A 23,032-nucleotide genomic window follows, 5' to 3' on the forward strand; every position below is an offset into this window, starting at 1 on the left:
TATACTTTCTTTCCGTGTGGGTGTAGGAGGGTTGCGTATTGTCACCTGGAATGACAGCTGACAAGAGGGAAGAGCAGATTTAAAGGGATTAGCGGGTGCAACGATAGGCTTGTGAGAATGGAGAGAGGAGCGATTTGTTTGCTGGGGAGTGACGCCCCCGATCACTGAATGAGGGAGGAGAGAGTATTGAAATGACATGTAATATGAATGAAGAGCTTGGTCTTCCTGATTGAACTTGCACTGAGCTTTCATTAGTGTGACATGGTTTGTTTGTGTTGTGCCATTGAGAGAGAAAGGGCTGACTAATTGCAGCCATTAAAAGTAGTTTGAATGTTGATTTCATCAGGAACAGTCAAGGACAAGCAAACATTGCTAAAAACGGTACAGTGCTTATCGGGGAGGGGGAGGCTGTGATTAACATTTGGCTGGCGGCTAACTGCACGATTCAAGCTTTTGTCACAGTTCTCCACAGCTTACATGTAGTTTGTCACCTGGGTTGAACCCTTCTCCGCTGCTGTTCCTAATTGAAAGAATAACAAGGCTGCTGTATAAAACAAATGTGGTTAGTGGAAGGAAACAGAATGCAAGCGTCAATCAATTAGAGGCTTATCTCCACTGTCCACATCTGCTCAGCCTGCCTGCAGTCACCATGTTCTTCTGTCACATTGCATTTAATTAGCTTCTTTTTATCAAGGTCTGTCAAGGGGAGAGAGCTCTGGTGTCCAATCACCCCCACCACTGTCACTGACACATTGTTGTCAACTTTTTCTATTTTAGTTTTTCTGAAGGCTGTTTGTTGTCTGAACACTGACCGTCGCTGTTGTCACAAAACCTGAATGAAGGTAAGTCAATAATACCTTTAACCTTGCCTCGACCTGGCAGCATGTACCTCGGTGGCACAATATTTCTATTTGTAATCCTTTCCATTTACTCCAGCAGAAATTAAAAAAAAGCTGGAAGGACAAAATAAATTTACAAGCATATCAATATTCATGAAAGGCATTTCATTACCCACTTATGGCTAATTGTGGGAGTTAACAGGGTGCGAATAAATGCTTGTTCATGTGTGCACAATTTGAAAGTTGATTTATATTCATAAGGGAAGCTTGCATCCAGAGGACAAACTTATCACGATATTGTATGGCGTAACGAGCTTTCTCTTTATTCATGAAATTGCTACCGGTAAAGTTATTTAAATCCAAACACAGAATTACTTTTTCTAATTTAAAAGGAAATAAGAATATACTGGGTAATAAGCCTTGTAGTATCAGTAGCTCAACAAAGTAAGACAAAACAACTACATTCCAATTATAAATGTCAGAATATATAACAGCCAAGTAAATGCTCGCTAATTATCTCTGGGTTAAGTGCCAATGCGCACAAGCACTGACTACTTAACAATTAAGATGAAGTCTAGGCAAGCCTATAAAGCCCAGAGCAAGTCAATCAATGTAATCAGTTACCTAACAAAATGATGCTCACTTTAACTCTCTGAATACAGCTTTTTACGCAGAGAGATCTGTTTCATCCCAGGAAGGACTCTCTCTTCAGGGAGAACTAGTGAACATCTGCCTTCAAACTCTGTGGTCATATAAACTCTCTTTTTTACTTTTGTTCTCATGTTTTATATGTTAGCAACCCCCATACACCAAAGCAAATTCCTTGTATGTGTAAATGTACCTCATTCTGATTCAGATAATACATGTCAGCATGCAGTACTTATCTCAGAGAGAGAAAGGTTTTCACTCGGATGGTTGCAGTTTTAAATGTAATGTTGACCATACATAACAAGTGACCCTCACAGGTTATCAGTACAATAATCTATGAGATCATTAATCAATAGATATATTAGTCAAATCTGATTAAGTTGAATTTATATTAACTTCAGTCCAAAGTTGTGTTAAGTGATGACATATAGCTTTGCCAGTGAGGCAGCTTTCCAATGCGGAAGCAGGACAAATGAAGGCTCAACGGTTCGTCCTCCAATCAATAACACCGTTGAGTTGCAATGCAAGACTTATCAATCATCACTGCAGCACATATTATCGAAACATTCTTCCTCCTTCACTGAATATGATTGGGGCTATGGAGGAGGCTGGTATACATTGTGATGTTCCGTGCTGCTTTGATGGCTGGCTTCACTGTGCAGAAAGTGTGCTCGTGCCAAGTACTGACTGGATACAAAAGTAGTCCTCATCCAATGATTCAAAAATGTAATTGGATTTGCATTTCATACTACTTTAAAAAGTATTTTGGATCTAATTTCCAAAAATAAAATGGCATCTAGGGTCTTATTGCTGCCGAGAAAGTTTAAAATCAATCTGTAAAACAACCCAACAAACAGATATGGGCTGGAAATCTGAACAAGGCTTAATACAACATGGTGCATTATCCTATATCCGTCACAAAAATGACACAATGAAAGTAAAAACTGCACAATTGAATGCAATCCAATTCTTTAGTCTTGCATTATTAGCCGTCTCTTATCTTTCAATGTTCATTTGAGACTGTGCAAGAGGTGTTGATTTAACACAATGCATATTTTAGACGGGTTATAGTGATGTTACATTGGATTTCATATGGGATGTGTACACTGTATATAAAATTGGATTACACTGTGCTACTCTTGTTTTTATTGTGTCCAGCATCCACCCACTTTACAAGCTCAACCTCTGTCTTCGCCAGTTGAGCTTTCTACTGGAACTGCTGCTGCTCAACCAAGATATTGAATGAACTACATCTGAACTTGATTTGCATGAATGCCTGTGATTAGAGCAGCCATACCACCACTGAGCAATCCAATTTGTGAGCAAGTATGCCATATAGCAGGCACTGACTGTCTACCTTGTATCCATGAGTGGGCAAGTTAAAACAATTCATGATGGTTTCTGCCTGGGTCAGTGCTTTAGAAAAACAATAGTCACAATTAATGAGGCAATATTCAGTAATGCATCTAGTATTGGATTGCTGGTGGGAGGACCTAAAGATTCACATTGTACATACAAGTTGCTCGAATGAGATTGCGACGACACTCCTGGGAAAGAGAAGGACATAAGACATCAAGAAGAACCACTACTTCCTCATGTTGATAGGAGCCGATTGATGTGGCTCGGCCATATACATTTGTGGAGGTACTGTACTTTCCATTGGTAATTGCAGATATTACACAATATTTAGGGCTGTCAAACGATTACACATTTTAATCAGATTAATCACAGCTTAAAAATTAATTAATCATGATTAATCACCATTCGAACTATGTCCAAAATATGCCATTTATTTATGTATATTGTTGTGGGAATGGAAAGATAAATGAAAGATGGCGGATATATCCATTTAACATACAGTATCTATGTTTATTATAACATTTTTCTGCGTGTCAACATGAAAGACAGCCCACAGCCCTACTTCGTGACCACAGAGTGTGAACGTTGTGATCAGCTGTTTTAGCGCAGTTCTCCAGTGAAGGGGGGAGTCTCCCTCCGCAGCCGGTTGGCGTAGTTTTGGCACAGTTCCGTTGTACAGACCGACGTTAACAGCAGCCCTGTCTGTGCACACGGAGACCGACTCTGTCATCCGGTGATCTAACCGCCTTCTGGAAAAGCTTCACAAGTACGTCGGTACGCAAATGCGCTTTGTGACACAAGTGACGGTACGCATTTCAGATTACGCACATAACCTGCGTACCAGTTAGGTGCACCCCTGTACCAGAGCCATATTAGTACTATTATATGGCTCTGCCCTGTACTACAGCAAAGGTATTCTGCGTCAGGACTTCCTGCAACAACACCACGCCGTTATCAAAGATGTTCTATTGAGAAGACGATCACTTCGTGACAAAAGTTTTCAAAACCGTGGCTACTGAAATCAATCTTACTAACTGCTGTCTGTGCAATTTACTCCGCGCGAGTTGGCAGACTTTATTTTGCTTACTTTAACATCATTTTTCATGGTGGGGCTAAGCCATTTCTTGGTATGGGTGTAGCCTACCCCAGCCATACCCTGGCGCTGCCACTGGTGGCACGTATGGGCGGGCCATTCTGCACATGCGTTAAATATTTTAACGCAATTAATTCAAAAAATTAATTACCGCTGTTAACGCGATAATTTTGACAGCACTAAAAATATTATATATTATTTTGACAACCCCTATACCAAAGCAACTTATCTACAGCAATATGGGGTTAATTGTCTTGCCCAAGGACACACCTGGCATATTGACAGAAGGCTACGGCTACAGTGAAGAGATTGCAAAGACCAACAAATAGGGATGGGTATCGTTTGAAATGTATCGATTCCGATTCCGGTTCTGCTTATCGATTCCGGTTCTTATTGATTCCCCGTTTCGATTCCAAAATTGTAAAAGAAAGAGGGCAAACGTTTAGATAACAAAAATATATTTATTCTTTTAAACTTTAACTGACATTTTTACAAATACAAAATATACATGCAATACAAATGTATTGCACAATAGCTGTGCTTTATTTGAACTGAGCTATGCCTGTGGCAGGCTAACAGGCATTACAATGTGCCTTGTCTTTTTCTTTTTTAGTGTAGTGGAGCCTCACTTCAGAGCGTTTACCGCGACCCATCTTTGGTGTTATGAAGTAACTGAGCTCGTGAACTGTCTACGGGAGGGCGGGGGGAACCTCGCTGCGGGGCAACTGTGGACCTCTGTCGCCGCAACTTACATGATGCCGTTTAAAAAAATGAAGGGCGGTGCCGGCCGTCAGCGAACCGAGCCGGCCGTCAACGACCTGCTGACGACCCGCCGTTCTGTGATTCTCCAGAACACCCTTACCCTGTATTCCTTCAGGTCACCGCAGCGCAGACGGATCCGGTGGAATACAGGGTCTACCGCGTTTAGGAACCGCGAAGCAGAACCAAAATTGTGTATTTTGTATGGGTACCCGGTACCCGGCATTTTTTTATCGGTTCTCATCTGGAACCAAGTTTCGGTTCCCAACACTAAATTACATCATTGGGATATATGCTAATATTAAAGGGGACATATTATGCTCGATTACGGTTCATTTATGTTTTTTTCTTCTACTGGGACATGTCTCCATGCTCTAATGTTCAGAAAGCTCTTTATTGTTCTCCTACTGCCTGTGCTGCAGCGCCTCTTTTCACCCTCTGGCTGAAACCAGAGCCCAGTCTGCTCTGATTGGTTAGCTGGCCGGCTCTGTTGTGATTGGTCCATCACTTATGAATAGGAAATGTTCCACTCCCCTGCCTATCACGAACAATGTGTTAGAGCACCAGCCAATAGAAGCACAAGTGTTACTAGTGATGTCTTCGTGTTACCGAAGTAAACAAAGGAGTCCAATGGAGATGTTTCAGGCAGGGGAAAACATGGATTGTAGCCTTTGCAGACCATTTACATGCACAACATCCTATATAACTCACTACAGGAGAGGGAAACCCCCCAAAAGCATAATAGAGCCTCTTTAAGGGACACAAAACATGTATCATGTTAACAATTGTCCTCTGAGGATTTGTTGTTTTGGCCTTTGTGCATGCATGGTTTCTTTCTTATATTATATTTGTATTCTCGAATAAAAACATAAAGTAACTCTGACATAGCCTCCTTCAAATAGTCTTAATTGACTCACAATGGAAGATGATCTTGTCTCAAGCATTTACGTTCAGGTCCTGCAAGCCGCTCTTTGTAGCACATACCATTTTGGAGATTGAGTGGTATCGAGTGGTTAGAAAATATCTCAAATGATTTGGCTCTCTCCTTATCATACTGTAGCAGACAAAGAAATTAAATATTGATTCCTGGTGTGGCACCACAGGCTGAAATCATCCATTCTCTCTCGTCTGTGCTCACTTTCTTATTCTCTCTATCCTCCCATTGCATCCCCCTTTTTTACACCTCCCTCTTATATAATTCACTCTCTAAAGGTATCTACTTTCATTCAAACCGTCTCTGTTTCTCTTTCCCTGCTCCGACACTGTGTCTGGTTGTGAGAGAGGAAAAGGAGAGAAGAGGTACATGTCTTGACTTTAAATCTTCTATCCAGGAGATGGAACGATAGTCTATCTCTATACGTAATCCTACTTTGTGAGTTAAGTCGAGGTATTTTTCTCTTTTACCCATTTTCTTTATAGCTGAAATCAAAGACTGCACAGGCCTTTAAAGTGTTGAGTAAATGCCATAACCTCAGGTCACATACATTCTTCCAAATTCAGCTCTATATATTTGTGTACCCGTTAGATTGAGGAAAACAAGGGTGAGAGGTTAAGCTTGAATTTCAGCCAAGACATCAATCGAAAAAGGTTTCCCTTTGGCACACACAACACAAGATTGCAGGATGGATCCCTGTAGGGATCACAAACCAAAGCATTATCAGTAAGATTCAGGACATTTTGCCTGTGAAATATCTGCTACAAGAACACCACAAGTATTTCAGGAAATATTCAGCCATCAGTAAACAATAGTCTGTTTTGAAACCATAATGGAGGCGCCAAAAAGAAGTGTGGAAAAATATTGGCACAATGTCATGATAGCTTACATACATATTCAGTATTAAGAAATGACATCACTTCATGAAAACATTTGAATACTTTTAAAATATTTGTATCCGGCAAATTCACAAAACTGTTACTTAATATATGTGGAAATTCTAGGAGAAATTGTTAGCTTGGCTAGCAACAGCAGTAATGCTAACTCAATTCAGTATAGGACAGGGATTCTACACCTGGTGCACAGTTAAGCCTTGGTCTTGGTCCTAAATAGACTAGTACAGGTGCAGCTTGGCAAAACTGCAGAAAGAATGATAACGCAAAAGAAAAAGAGAGCCAAAGATAGAAGGAGGAAAGACCTGGAGAAATGTGCGGATAAATATTTCAAAGTAAAGAAATGGCAACTAGCAAAGAATATGGTAAATGTCAAAACAAAAGTGCATTAGAATGTGTATTAATTTAAATTAAATTGAACTAAAGACCTGTACAGTATGATCTTCTTTGTCACGTGAATATACCTCTAGTTGAAGTTCCTGTCGGAAATCACTAGATGAAAATAGCTCATTAAACACAACATTCTTTTACATTTTTCTTCAGATACTTAAAATTGTTCATCTATGGATTTAGGGCTTCACGCAGTTTATAGCACATTAACAACTCTTCATGTCAATCCCCTCATAAATCGACCTTCAGGTTTGTTAACTACGAACAACTATCTCCTTTCTACTATCTATCTACCTCCCTTAAAGAGGGCGTATTGGTGTTCCCTATGGTGTTTTTACTTTCCTGTAGTGTGTTATAATGGTTTTTAGTGCAAGTAAATGCTAAAATCCCATACAGTAGTTCCCTCCAGAGGGAGTATTTCCAAAAATGGTATCAAAGAGAGTTTATCTGTTGGGCCAGTTGTGCCTGAATCTTTTATTGTTGTTATTCTTATACTGAACAGATGGTAAAATACCAAAAACAATTTTTTAACTGGAACCTGATGTGTGTTCTCATCCTATTTATCTACTGTGGACATTTGTTCCATTGAACAGAAAAGATACATGTGACCGTAACATCTTGTTGTGTATGACACATGATAAATGAGACAAATAAGCTGAAGGTTTTGGACTGATGTTCCGTATTTACAATGCAACCCACAGCAACAACAAAGTGCCAAATGACAAAAACAACTTTGCATTATGATTATGATAATCATTCTGTTCCGGACTGCGGTCTTTGGAAAAGCCATTTGCAGCTGTTGAACTGAAAACATCTCCCAGCCATCCAGAAATGAGAGACTGGGATATTAAAGAGACAAAGAGATAACAGGAGGGGAGATTGGATGGAGTGAGAGACACGAAAACACAGAAAGAGTGGATCTAAAAAGTCACAGCAATCATTACTTGACCTTCAATTAAAAAGAGTCAAGGGGAAAATAACACATTTTGTGCAGTTACAGTGACTGGATATGAAAATGTCTAAACAGTGCACTACCAATTACATTTCAAGAGCCTCATGAGAGTGCTATTGCTTGTATGAAAAATATGTTAGTAGAATATGAGTGATTGTGGGTGCCTTTGAACTACGATTACACCAAGAGCTTATGCACTGATGTCAATATTTAAAAAAGAAATGTAGTCGATGACTACAGAAAGATATTCTGCACTGATATCAACTTTCCAAGGTATATATTGTATTTGCAATATTGAAAATGTATATCTTGTAGTGTGACTGAATAATAATTAGTGTTTTGTCTAAACCGGGTAACAGGAGCGATGCGCCCCCTTACTCAGTGTGCGCCCCCTTACTCTCAGCGTGCGCCCTCATACCAAAATGCAGATTTTTCTCGTAACATTTTAAAGTGATGCCAGAAAACAATATTATGTTCCTCAAAAACGATATAAATACAAAAAAAATATGAAAATTGTGTCAAATAGACGCTCAGACACAGCGCCATCTTGTATACGGGTGTCATGTTCTCGCACTAATTGATAATCTTATACACAATATCAGCGTCACAGTATCGCCCTCATAGTATATGTTTCTAGAAATACCCCTGGACTCGTTTCATTGTTTCATTCCGACTGTGTATGTAAAAAGGGGTTGACTAAATACTAAAAACACCTTTCAATAAGGCAATATGATGAACATAACAAAGTACTGCAACCAAAATGAGGACTTCTTATGCTTTTTAGGGTTTTCCTTGTTCTGTAGTGTGTTGACAAACGTATCACAATATAATTTGGCGTAACCAGCTTTCTCTTTACTTACAGCAGCCTGTTCAAGAAATTGCTATATGTAAAGTGTTTGAATCCACAAAACGCAATGACTTTTTAGTCAAATAGGGCCCCTTTAATAAAAGCACCCCTTTTAACCCTCTTCAGTGCAAACTTAGGCCCAATTCCAAACCACTCCCTCGACCCTACCCCTCCGTGATGGAGTGAACTCCGCCTGCAGCCACACTCGCAGCTCAACGAGGCTCCCTCCTGTCAGATGGAGGGAGTAAATACAGCAGCAAGCTTTGGGACGGCCTCCCCTCTCTCCGGCAGAAACAGGAAGTGCCGTAACTGTATGTAACAACGGTTTCAAATCATCATCTCTTAGAAAAAAAGTTTAAATAAATAACTCAAATAAAACTCCAAACATCTTTCATTGTGTTTCAAAGCTCTTTTAGTTTTAAACCTGATGTTTATAAGCTTCTTAGTTTTTGCAACGGTCTGTAAATATACACAACTTTATAATAAAATGCACACAGTTACCTTTTTCTAGACTGAAAAAGATGATCCTAAGTTAAAAACATATGAGGTTATCATGAGGTTGTTAACATCGCAGTTTATCAGTGGATGTTTGCTGGAACTACTTGTAAACAGCGTGTTTCCTGACGGACACACACAGCGTGACTCCGGTCAGGTAGAGACCGGTCTCAAGTCAGCACCGCTGCAGACTCGCTGTTTGAGGGCTTGATAGCCCACTCCTCCTCCACACTCGTTGCTTTGGAACAGCCCTCAATATGGCGGACCCTCCGCGTGAACGCGCAAACGGAGGGGTAGGGTGTAGGGTAGGGTGTAGGGGTAGGGTGTAGGGGGCGGTTTGGGAATGGGCCTTAGTACCATTTCCAGTTCATACTTCATAGACCAAAAATGAAGCCACTGTCCCTCATTGGTCACTCCCCTTGCCTGTCTGCCAGTCTGGGACAATGATTGGTTTGAAGCCACATGACCATACAGAAAACCCAACCTGCGTGTGGATGTATTATGATTGGTTGTCAGTGGAACAATGAATAATTCATCTTGTACTGTACAATATGCTGTAACATATGCAGTGCATTATTTATTACCCACTCAAATTTATTTTCCCAATCACAGGAAATAATTCCTCTGTGCTTTCCTGTCTAGTGATTGATCAAACGATTGGGTTAAAAGTCAAGCTTGCAGAAGATTGCCCACAGAGAAACCATGCACTTAGGGAATAGGCATTGATTAATCCTAGCTAAGCAATTATGTATCTTCCAAGGCTGTAATGTGTCTTTAATTTATTTAGCTGGCATTTATTTAGTAGAAATTAATCTAAAGAGGGCTTTAACTGCACCTGCCTTTACCTTTTACAATCTTACATGGCACCTGCAGACAAGGCAAACTACTGTCTGAAAAATGCATCTCACCACAGCACCTGACGAATGTCACAGCCACAAGTACTGACAAGGCTCATTCCTCACCAAACAAATATTATACCATTCATTCCTTTACTTATGTCCTGTCACTGTGAAACTGTGATGAAAGGGCCGCAATGACAGTTGTATAAATACTTTGTGAGGCCGAGGCAGCTTCTCCTCGTGGTTATGCATATTCATCTGGCCTGCCGCAGTCGCACAATACCTTTCCTGACAATACAAGGGCTGGTATAATTCAAACATATTGCCGACAGTGTACTATGTCAAACATTATGCCAAGTGTGCTGTTGAACCATCCTGGAAGGCTGCACGGCCATAAAGTCACAGACTCATTCTGGTGATTTATTTAGAGCTTCATTTCTGCTGGTTTTATGTGGGAAAACATATAAATTAGATGTGTAAATTACACTTCTTGCATATTCCCTAATGCAGATGATGGTCATATTTACCATTTACGGGGTGATTCTGAAGCCGGTCTATTGTCATCACTTCTTCATGTTTGAAAGCATGTCATGGTGTCATGATTCTATTAAAGTATCAGCCGTTATTTTTCCAGTCAGACCATACTCTAGCACAGAGTACAAGATAAGTGTGTCACAGTGAATACAAAGTGGCCTCAAAATACCACGTATTGGAAAACAGGCAAAGTTGTGAATACATGTTGTGCCAATATACATTACACAGATAGTTTGAGAGAATGTGGTTGACTCTCAGTCATCCCCAAGACCTGCCTTTCGGGAACAATCTTAAAAACCAGATTCAAACGAACCAGCCCATACATCGGACCCTCAGGCACCAACCTCAAGACGTGCCCAGAAGGAACCAGTCCCAAATCTGGCCCCTCAGGAACCAGCTCAAAGAACTGCTGTCAGGAGCCCAGCCTGTGGGGATGCTCAGTGTGTATGAACCAGACACATGTCAAATAGGAAACAAATGCAGCAGGTTCATACTGAAATGCTTGAGGCGCCGAGTGTGTCTGGTGGGAAATAGTTTACCACTGTTTCTTCCATCACCAGTGTCTACCTCCAGTCGGTGTTGGTGGCTGGATTATCTCTCCAAGCCTTAGCCACCACATCTCCTTCTAGGTCTGCAAAGACGTTCATGTTAAATCAACGTTTCATGAAATGTAATGTAAAGCACTCCAAGTAAAAGTCTATTAACCTTCAGAAATCCTACAGGTATCTGGAAACATGAGGACGAGGAACAAATACTTTAAGGGCTCATTAGACCTTTCATATATTGGTACCACTTTACAATAAGAGTACCCTTATAAAGGGTTTATGAATAGTTTGTAATTCATTTATTAATTAGGTTGTGAACACTTTATAAATCATTAACAAGCTTTTATAAGACATGAGATAAACAGGGCAACTGTGACCGGTTGCTTGCCAAATAGTGAGCCCACATTTATCTGTACTGCTAAGCCTTATTATAAACGGTTGTAACTCATTACTAAATGGGAATGTGTTTTACACTTTACAATAAGGCTCCCTTTTGGCAACTATACATGTTAGTAACTCGTAAATAAATGGTCATAAGAGATGCCAAGAAACATCAAGATGGAAAGGGGGAATCAACTCAGTGAACAACAGATACCAAGGATGTTGGCTGATGAAGAAGACGAAGTAAGCTAGGTAGCCAATATAAGGCTTAGTCATCTTGCCAAATAGTGAGCCTGTGTTGGTGATAATGTTAGAACTGGTTTATAAATGGTTCTTAAGGATTAATAAAGTGTTTACAACCTAATTATAAACCCTTTATGAATCCTTTATAAGGGTAGTCTTATTGTAAAGTGGTACCCATATATTTAACAAAATCCACAACCTTTCCAAAACATTAACCAACATATTGTGGGAACCCGAGTCTATGCATTTAAAATCCTGCATTCTGCAAACACAACCATCACCATCTTACATACCCATGTCTCCCTGTATCTCCTGTGTACAGGTTCATCACAATTGATTGGAGCAAGATCAGATGAAGGATTTGCCTCGCTGCTCTTTTTCAGTCTAACAATGTGCTGTCCACTGATGACCATTTGTTGTAAAATGGAGGTCCCTGCACCAAGCCATCTCTGTAACAATAGCCAATTAAAGCACAAGCTTGTCTCTATTTATTTGTATTCTTCAAGCCTCTAAAGCTTCCCTTTGTATCTCCTTTCACTTGGTTTATTTATTTTTGTCTATCACCCCCCTGTCGTTGCCCTTTTTTGAGTAAATCCTCTACAGGAGAAATATAGTTGCATTATAATTGGTTCCCAAGCACCCATTCCAAAAGTATCAGTGGTGCAGCACCTCAACCTGGAAGACAGTTCCCAGCAAAGTAAGATAAGTAGGAAGTATTACGGCTGTTGCACGAACAAGATCAACGACATGCTTGGACGTGCTTCTCAATATTTGGAGTTGGGGGAGCGTACATGGGGCAGCTCTGAGACTCTTGAGATAATGAGTAGAGGCACAGAGCATGCCAGAGATACAGCTGTCACCTAATGGACAATTAGGTACCACGAGGCGAGACAAGAGGAGACGACGGGGTCAATAAAAAGTAAACTCTGAAGAGGGATTATTGGATGATTCTTTGGTAAGTACATGTAAGTAATGATGCATTCAACCGTTGTCATTAGTTAACATGTACACACATTGCTGGTAAGGGCAATACAGGTTCTTCAAACATTTGAGCATACTGCTCTAGAGAGAACCCATAGAGAGAGAGAACCCAACAACATGAACCCGTTGTTTATAAAATAAACACAATTGTTTCTGAAGTGGACAAGCCATGTTCTGGTTTGACACCCTGTGTGTTATCTGGTCTTTAGTGGTTAAGGCAATATAAGGGAGGCTGTGGCTCAGTGGCTAGTGTGCTGGACTTCGAATCAGGGGATAGCCAGTTCGAGTCCCACTGCAGTCAGCATGTCGTTGCTCCTGTGGGGATTGTCCACAGTACTGAATGTATGCAAGTCGCTTTGGATAAAAGCGTCTAACAAATGACATGTAATGTAATATAATAGACAAACGGGATTGCGCAAGGGTTAGAAAAACAAACAAATGTTCAAGTAAAAACTGTACAATTACCAAGCGGAATTGATGCACCATCATTTGCTGGACATATAGAGCAAGACTAAGATTGAAAAAGTGTCGAGTTCAGTGAGAAACCGTCCTCCCGCAATTAAAGAAGAGGCAATTCAGATTGGATTATGCAAGATCTTTTCTTAACCACAGCAGCATTAACACTTATGACTGGTAAGAGTGATTTCTGAGAGTAAAATGTAGGAAAACCATATTTCCTAAAGAAGACAGTACTGGAGTTGCTGCTACAAGCATGAAAGCTTACCAAAAACTCTGACAGAATGAATGAATGTTTAATAAAGAAGAAGAGGAGAAGCTTATGTCAAGTATGTACACACATTGTCGGAACCGTTTCTTTTATTCTGTGAAAAGATATGTCATTAAAGGACATCAAAAGTTATTTCTGTCTCCTTAATCTCTTTCTGTGGCTGTGGCAGAGGCTGTCTGCAGCTTCATTGCAGCTGAATGTCACAGGTACACCGGGCGGGCCAGGCCCTACTAATTGGTTGGTTTATGGTCAATGCAGGGGAATAAAGGGACATTACGCTGTGCGTTCTGTTCACTCCTGACCTCTTGTACGCGTCTAGGTGCCTGGCAAGACCATGACTTTTCCCTTGAGGATGGATGACTAACCCGAGGACACAAATAAAAAATACTGCACAGCATGACCTGAAGAGACAAAGAGTGAAGACAGATGAGAAGTAAGAGGCATATTTTTAATGAGGAAAATGAGAGGGTGGTGGGATGCGGTGCTCGCTGCTGATGAAAGAGGAGATTACGACGTGATAGAAGAGGAGGGAGCAGGGTAGGGATGTTGTGCTTAAGGGAGAAAGGGAAGAACAAAAAAAGGAGGAGGCGGCGGCAGTAGTGGAGGCAGAGGAAGGACATGAGAGAAAGTGACAAGGAGGTGCGTTTTTTCTTACTTTTTTCAAAAGTTTTCAAAGTTTGAATAGACGGTAAAGTTGGGAAGAAAATGTCTGCGAGCGTTGATCGTATCTGCAAAACACCCCCAGGTTGGAATACAGAGACGGTTTGGGAGGCTGACTCATGCAGCTGCTATACTTAATCAGTCGAATGGCCATTGCAGTTTGCATGTGAAAGTGGGATGTGGAGAGATTGAAGTTATTTTTATTTAGATCATACCGAGAGTGGCTTCCTCCCCTTCTCACAGAATAGGTGACTTCCTTTAAAGAACAGCCACAGTCTCCCCATTTCCTGTGATTATGTTCTCATTATTGTGTTAACTGTTGTGTCAATCTGTAATAAAAAGTGTAGAGATGAATGACTGCGGAGCGCAGAGAGCGTAAAAGTGGAGCAACATTGGCAACTTTGATCGAGGTAAAGTTAGCACAGTATGGGTGGAAGAGTCAAAATGGTATTTCCTTATACATACAGTATATTGCTAACTAACTTGAATGAAACAGTAGTTAAAACAGTCATATGATTTATTACGGGGTAAATGCTTTCATTGTATTACATTATAAGGAATTATAAAATATATCATTAAAATCAATAGAATAGACATTCTTATAATTTGTCTACACCCATTTAACATGGGAAATGCCGAGGCAGCAGCATGTGAAAGCAAAGCAGGGTGTCCTTAATTTTCTCTTCAACAGCAACACCATGCCTTAATAAAATGCTAGCATCCTTAGGAAATGTAGGAAGGTATACAATAAGGTTTTAGTCAACATTGGGAAAGCTGTCTCATACTTTAGAAAGTACTGGGGGCGACCCAGAGCTTGGCCAATATAACTCGCAATGCGTACAACTAAACAAAAATCCCAACAAAGTAACAATATTGGAAATAGTATAAAGAGTGAGGAGATTATATTCGTATTATTAACAAGTGGTAACCTCTGGGTCTAAAAAGTAAAGACAACGGAGTGGTGCAGAAATGAGTCCTAGAAATGACTTTGTGTTTCACCATTTTACCTCGTCTAGAAGTTGTTGTCGTTTTTGACGTGTTTTTGTTTAAGCGCCTGCATTAAGGTCTGAGTTTTACACAATCTTGTAAGATGTTCATGTTTTGTTCCAGGACATAAAATACGTCAGTAAACACCTGAATCGGAAATGTCCAAAGCTTCAATGGGTCATAAAAACGTCTGTTGCGAACAAAGTGACTGAACTGTGTTATAGCTCTGCGATCCTGTGTCCATTCAGGTTGATGGTTCAAAAGAACAATATGGATAATGCCAAAAACCAAGATGGCAATGGCTAAAATGCATAAACTTAAAGCTTGGACACCATAGTTAACAAACAAACAAGTGACGTCAAGATGACTCTATTTCTTATTTAGAGTGCATGGACTTTACATTATGCCATTGAGCAGTGTTCTTTATGTCAAACACCCTACGACACTTCCTCTGTCTCCAATGTGGCCTAATTGCCACCTGCGGATTCAATGATCAGTAATGATTGGTTGATGTTAGTGCAGTAGTGCTAGCACTTACTCTCTGTATATCCGAGGTGAGCTGCCGCAGTGTTGGAGACGCTGTGGCTCGCAGAGTCTCCGTCCCTCTGACTGGAGAGTTCAGACTGACGTAGGCCACGGCACTGCTCTGTAGGACAACACTGTTATCCTGAAGGGAACACACACACACACGCACACACACACAGTTTGTCATCATTACTCTGCCAATGATATTCCTTACAGTATCATGGTTGTCTGGTCACAATTGTGTAATTATAAGTATATTAGGTTGTAATGTAATTCAATCAAATTCAATACTTTTTATTCATGTATTATTATTTTTAATTTATTTATATGATTTAACCATTAATCCTTTGTTACTACATAGATTAGGGAAACCTGTACTAATTATGTATAACATTTTTATATTAAACTGGGCCAATAATATGTAACATCCTACATTTCAATGTTTAAACACATTTCTTATTGATGCATAATGTAGCCGTAATGAACTAGTTTCCAGGTAATAAGTGCTGCTTTAGAACAGATCAGCTAACTGTGACTGCACTATGAAATCACAGTTAGCTGAAAACAATAATTTTAAAGCAAATAAGCTGGTTTGTATTTGCCAATACTATGTTGGACTCATATAAATGTAAAGTGTTTTTCAGACATAGAAAGAAAGAAAAAACGATTTAGTGGCCCCCCTGCAGTGACTGTGAACAGAATTGAGGACTCCCTGGGGGTCCTCCTGTTAAAGAACAACACCATAGAGTTATTTTCAGCTATACTGTAATAGAGTTACATGGGAATATAAATTAGAAGTAGTCAATTATACATGAGAACTACTCAATTGCTGCCTTGGTGGATTGTTCTTCAAATCTATTATTCCTATCCTGAGAGAAAACCAAAGGAACTCCTGTTTTAATCCCCTTTTCTCTTTTTAATGTAAATTCTGTCCACATACATTTTAAAAGGCTGCTGTGTGAACCTTCTCTTTATCATTTTGATTAGTATTTGGCCCATAGCTTGCTAAATGCTAACAAGCCCTATAGCAGTAGCATATGTTGCAGCCTTTTTTTGTATTTCTTTCTTAAATACATGAAAAGGTCAAAATATTTGACCTTTGTGTTGACATTTACTAAAACAGATGCACTTGTGCCTGCTGACCTTTCCCCACTCATAGGACCCGATGTTCCCCAGGGCTGAGCCCCCCCACGAGCAGAACACAGTGGTTCGGTCTGGCACCCATGCCTGTTTGGTCTGCTCTGTCAACGCCGCGATCAGCTGATTCATGATGGCTGAAGCTCCGCCTCCCTGGTCGCTGTCATGACGACTGCCAACCAGCACATAGCGATCTAAGAAAATATAGAATGAGAAGTGAAGATACATGAATGCATCTTTGTCTTTGGCAGCAGGTGAATATTGCTACTGTAGCACATGTCAAATGTATTTATGCATGTATTGGCCACATTTAGAAAAATAAAAAAGAGAAATCCCCAATACAGTCACAAGCAATAACTGTGGTTAAAGATGTGTTGCTAAGCAATCACCTGCACCAATATGAAAACATGTTGTAGATTCCAATTTGAATTGAAGATGCAAGAACAATTTCAATTAAATCCTATAGCCTATTTTTCAAAACGAGTCAATCATCTCCATGGTCATTTTCAAAGAGAGATGAAAAATAACATATTTTAAACAACTTGGGATACTAAAGCAATTTGTTGTAATTTTCATAACTTCTTTAAAGAGCCTATTACAACATCTATTGGTATCTTTGAATATAGGTTTCCCCTTGTTGCATTGAACTCCAGGGATGTATTTAATGAGGGATTCATGCTATTGTTTTGTACCGTTAATTATTGGTACTGTGACCCTGTTACCTTTTAAACCTTGAAAATATGTTTTGGAGGTCATGTTATCAATCGACGTGCCGTTTTCTGTAACTGTCCAAGCCTCTTCACATTTTATTTTCCATGAACCAGTCTCTAAACACTGACAGAGCTCATTCCGTGTTTCTGTCAGTGTTTACTTCCTGTCTGTCTTCTTCTGCTGTTCACTGTCTAGTGTTTACTTCCTGTCTGTCTTCGGCCCAATTCCAAACCACACCATACCCACTCCCACTCCGTGACGGAGTGTACTCCGTGACGGAGTGACACTCGCAGCTTAACGAGGCTTCCTCCTTTCAGGTTGAGGGTGTGAATACAGCGGCAAGCTTTGGGACGGCCAACACTCTCTCCGGCAGAAACAGGAAATGCCGTAGCTGTATGTAACAACGGTTTCAAATCAGCATCTCTTGGACAAAAAATAAGAATGAATAACTAAAATAAACTCCAAACATCTATAATTGTGTTACCTTTTTCTAAAGCTCATTTAGTTTAAAACCTGATGTTTATAAGCTTCTTAGTTTTTGCAACGGTCTGTAAATATACACAAGTTTATAATAAAATGCACACATTTACCTTTTTATAGACTTAACACAGGTATGATCCTAAGTTAAAAACATATGAGGTTATCATGAGGTTGTTAACATCGCAATTTATCCAACCCGATTTCACGGCAAGACGTGAACATGTGACGATTTACCATGCTGGGAGACGTGAAGATGTCACGATTTCGTCCCTTCAAACGTGACAGTTACACGGTATATTGGAGAAATAACCGGAAATGCCAAGCAAATGCTACCCCGACGGTTGGTTGTTATTGTCAATATTAATATAATAATGATTTATTTTTTAATATTCACACTCGATTACGCCAATTTTCTTTTTGCCCCAGCTGGTCGACACCTCTTTTAGCAGAAACAAAGGCTAAATTAATGTATTAAATCGATGTTAATCCATGCGTGTGGATGTCGAATTAACGGACGTGACGTTGTGCGATTGAGTTGCCAGGCAACAGCTTCGGTGCATGTTAATTTACAAACTCTTCAACTACAACCGTAGTTATATTTAAAAACATGTTAGAAGGCCTCACGAAATACTTTAATGCAAATTTAAATGTAAATGTGAAGGAATGTGTGTATAACAAAATACATCGGTGATAAATTAAACCGGAAACTGACGTAGGCAAGATCCTCAGCTCGATGATTGGATGGTTTAGCCGCAATGCATGCTGGGATTTGGGGTTTATGTGAAATCTGAAAATGTTTTTTAAAAACAAAATAAAACTTTATTCCGAGTGTGCTTGCTTTTCTCTTTGAAAGTCATCACATAACAGCATTGTAATACACGGTTCGGCTGCATTAAATATTACATATCTGCCGTAGTTCTCTATTTATAGAGCCCTGCTGAGAAGACATCTAGACAAACATGAGGAACTGCCGCCAAAACTGAAAACGTGACATGGATCATAAATATATAAGCAATTAAACAACATCTTACATTTCTTTTCACACAATACGTCTCCTTGTAGTATCAACACTAATTCGGCTGACTTTTATATTTGATCCAATTGGTAGATAGGCTGTATTTACACCATAACGGTGCAGAGCTGATAGAAAGGGACACCTGGTGGTTAAAGCACGTTATTGCATTTTATTATTTTATTATTAGATATTAATAGGATCCCTATAAAGTATATTCATTACTCGTTATTCTCTACTAATAGTTAATTAAAGACTGTGTTGTCACAACAGACTGTATATAATGACTAGTTTCCACACCCCTTTCAAGATTTTCTAAGCTAAGGTTTATTGACATATTATACACAACTACGGTGTATTTATGCAATGAATGAAAAACTTGGGTCGCAGGTTCCTCAACAGTGCATTACAAGACATCTATCAATATTGTGTGTATACCTCCACCATTAGACTGTCATTCTGCACATTTCTTATACTATCTACATACATGTTATAAGAGTATAATACAGTATAATATCAGTTTAATAATAAACAAATAAGTGCTTAAACATAGACAAGACATTGCAGGAAAGCAATTATATTAAGTACTTTGTCAGGCTTAATATGTATCTGTAGATACAAATGTCACTGTGTGTGCTGTGTGCTCTGCATGTGTGACCATTAAAGAGGGTTTCATCCCTCCATATTCTTCTTCTTTACCCCCAAAGCTTTTTTCTTATTCAAAAGAAGACCTTAACCTAAAGTACTCTTTAATGTTTGAATTAAGCCTTATTAGTTTGTCTGTTTTGCACATCCTCCTATTAATATCTAATAATAAATAATAAAATTCAATAACGTGCTTTACCCACCAGGTGTCCCTTTCTATCAGCTCTGCACCGTTATGGTGTAAATACAGGCTATCTACCAATTGGATCAAATATAAAAGTCAGCCGAATTAGTGTTGATACTGCAAGGAGACGTATTGTGTGAAAAGAAATGTAAGATGTTGTTTAATTGCTTATATATTTATGATCGTTTTCAGTTTTGGCACAAGAAAAGTGGCGTAATGGAGTGTGACTATTACAAAATAAATCATTATTATATTAATATTGACAATAACAACTGACCGTCGGGGTAGCATTTGCTTGGCATTTCCGGTTATTTCTCCAATGGTTAACATGGGTTAACAATACCGTGTAACTGTCACGTTTGAAGGGATGAAATTGTGACATCTTCACGTCTCCCAGCATGGTAAATCGCCACATGTTCACGTCTTGCCGTGATATCGGGTTGAATTTATCAGTGGATGTTTGCTGGAACTACTTATAAACAGCGTGTTTCCTGACGGACACACACAGCGTGACTCCGGTCATGTATGGCAACAGTTGAAGTCAGCACCGATGCAGACTCGCTGTTTGAGGGCTTGTGTAGGGGTAGGGTGTGGATTGGATTGGATTTGGGCCTTCTTCTGCTGTTCCCTTTACGCCCCGTCCACACAGCAGCTTTGAAAAAATCATGAAAATCTTGGAGCTGGGCGTGTCTGAGAGCTTGGTTTTTTTTTGCGAGCAACGCGACCAACAACCAATCACATGAATCTCCCGCCCCCGACATACAAAGCAATAGCAATGTTAAAATGAAGTAAACTGGATATAAACTCCCCAAACAGGCGAAAATCTACCAGTTTCACCCACTGTCTCTGCCACCTCCCTCCATGCCTGGTTCCTCCGGTTTGTATCCCGGTAAATAGTTCTGGTCGTAAAGAACCGGGAGATTTGCTACCGTAATTTCTCGTTTGGAATATGAGGAAATGAACTGCGGTCTGGCTCTCCCAGCTTGCACGCGGTTTGATTGGCTAGCGCTTGTACTGTCAGATTTGCATAAACGGGATTTGATTGGCTGACGCTTCCACCTCAGCTTCAAAAGTTGAACATTGCTCAACTTTTGAATCCTGAAAATCCTGAAAAAAAAAGATTTTTTTAAAGCTGCTGTGTGGACGGGGCCTTACCCCCAGTTTCCACCGGGTCCGACTGCGCCGCGCTGCGCCGCGCTGCGCCGCGCTGCGCCGCGGCGGTCGTACGGATCGCGGCCACTCTAGTCAATGGGTGCTGTTCCACCACACGCGCCACGTTACGGCTCAGACGCGTCCCAGAAGCGGCTCGGCGCAGCGCTTCTCTAAAATTAGGATGAATCCTATTTTTGCCAACAATAAACACAATGTAAACAGACACAAAAATAAAACATTTAACTACGTAGCCTACTTACTTTCTTGTAGAAGTACAAATGTCCAGGATACCCGAATCAATAACAAAACTTCGAGCCTGCACGCACGACGATACGCTTCTGAAATGCTTCCGGGACGCGTCCGGTGGGTTATGGCGCTAGAGGAGGTCGGACCAAAACCGTGGCGCAGCGCGGCGCAGACAGACCCAGTGGAAACTGGGGGTTAGTGTTTACTTCCTCTCTGTCTTCTTCCCTTGATTTTTCTGACATCCAGCGCTCTGTCTTTTAATCTCTTTCCTTCTCTTGCGCTGTTTTCTTTTTTCTTTACTGAGGATAGTTTAGCCTTCATCAATCCAAATGTCATGCTGCATGCAATGTTTTTTTGGCCACTGCAGACTTTAAATTGACCTTTCTGTAGATGTATATGACTGCACATTAATCAGAATGACGTCCTTAACGGCCTACTAACAAAAAAGAGCAGAATGAAGAATATTCTAAGCCGTCATGAAGATTTTTGGCTCTCGACAAATATTAATGTGAATATTAAAATAGTATACCATGAAGATTTCGGATGGAAATATTTTCTGTTAACATTTGCCGTTGAATCAACCGGACTACTTTCGGTGGATGGATTTTCCTCATTAGCAGTGTGTGATTGAGTATTATCTACCTCTGAACCATGCAAATTGACCAATCAGGATTAAGTATTCAACCAAGCCTTGTATTAAATAGATTTATCAAATGTAAATATATAATACTATCGCTCAGTAAAAGTGTTGGTAAAAAGGGTATTCAAGTAGAGTGTCTATGTTTGGTTTCCCTTACAAATACTGACTCACGAATGCCCCAGGTCTCATCGCACACCTTACATTATCTACAAAGGGACTGTTGAGTGTGGATGCACAAAGCAGCTTCCTGCAGGCGGAGGGAAGAAGAGAGCAAAGCTCATCACTCCAGCACAGAGCACTGATGACTTTGTTTGAGAAAAGATGTGCTTAGAGAAGCCTGCTAGCTTAGCCTCAGAAATCTGACAACACATTATTGCACAGAGAGCAGCTTGCAGGGTAAATCAACCATTACTGTAAACTGCTTGGAATCAGTCATATGTGAAAGCTTATTAGCTTATTTGTTTCTATTTAATTGTAAATGTTGTCATGGGTATGCTTATTGTTCAGGATTCACACGTGAAGCATTCATAAAAAAGCATCAGTAATCTGTCTTGTGTTTTCACTGCCCTTGTCAAATTGACATTGATAGTTCAACAGTCAGTTTGTTTAATCGATGATGGTTGATTTTTCTTTCCTATATTGTTATTATTTTCACAGTCTGTGGCTGTGTTACATATGGAATAAAGAAAGAATAGTCAGGTAGGTCATTAACATTTAAGTTGAATACTCAATGCTGTTAGGTGAATATCGACCATTCTGCAATATGCTCTTTTTGTTAGTAAACCGATTAGACATTTTGATTAGGTGAATATCAATTCACAGACAGAAGTTCGGTCAGTTTAAAGTCAGTGTGGCCAAAAACATTAGTTTTCTCCATTAGAAAAAAATCATGGATGCTTGTTGAAATACATTTTTTATATTTGTGGAGAGAACGACATTTTGGATTCATGATTGCTAAACTGTTCCGAGAAAAAGAAAAGAACAAGAGGAGGAAATAGGTTAAAAGACAGAGCGCTGGACATCAGATAAACCAACAGAAGAAGACAGACAGGAAGTAAACACCAAGCAACTCTGAATAATGGCATAGCAGTAGTTGATGGAAACAAGTGTTATTTCATATTTTTGGTTTGCCTATATTTTGAGTTCATTTGTGCAATACAATTTAGATCGAAACACGGCTGTTTTGAATATAAA

At 39.9% G+C, this 23,032-nt stretch overlaps 1 protein-coding gene across 1 annotated transcript in view; it reads right to left on the reverse strand.

Moving 5' to 3' along the window:
- The window catches only part of LOC117445970 (inactive N-acetylated-alpha-linked acidic dipeptidase-like protein 2), a 656,924-nt gene that overhangs the window by 313,365 nt on the left and 320,527 nt on the right, over positions 1 to 23,032 (reverse strand). The window contains exons 10-11 of the mRNA XM_034081942.1: positions 16,775 to 16,962; positions 15,645 to 15,773 (exon numbers count right to left, since the gene is read on the reverse strand). Coding sequence (XP_033937833.1) covers positions 15,645 to 15,773; positions 16,775 to 16,962 — 317 coding nt within the window. The remainder of the gene's footprint in view (positions 1 to 15,644; positions 15,774 to 16,774; positions 16,963 to 23,032) is intronic.

Source organism: Pseudochaenichthys georgianus, chromosome 4 (assembly GCF_902827115.2).
Source record: "Pseudochaenichthys georgianus chromosome 4, fPseGeo1.2, whole genome shotgun sequence".
Classification (NCBI taxonomy): domain Eukaryota; kingdom Metazoa; phylum Chordata; class Actinopteri; order Perciformes; family Channichthyidae; genus Pseudochaenichthys; species Pseudochaenichthys georgianus.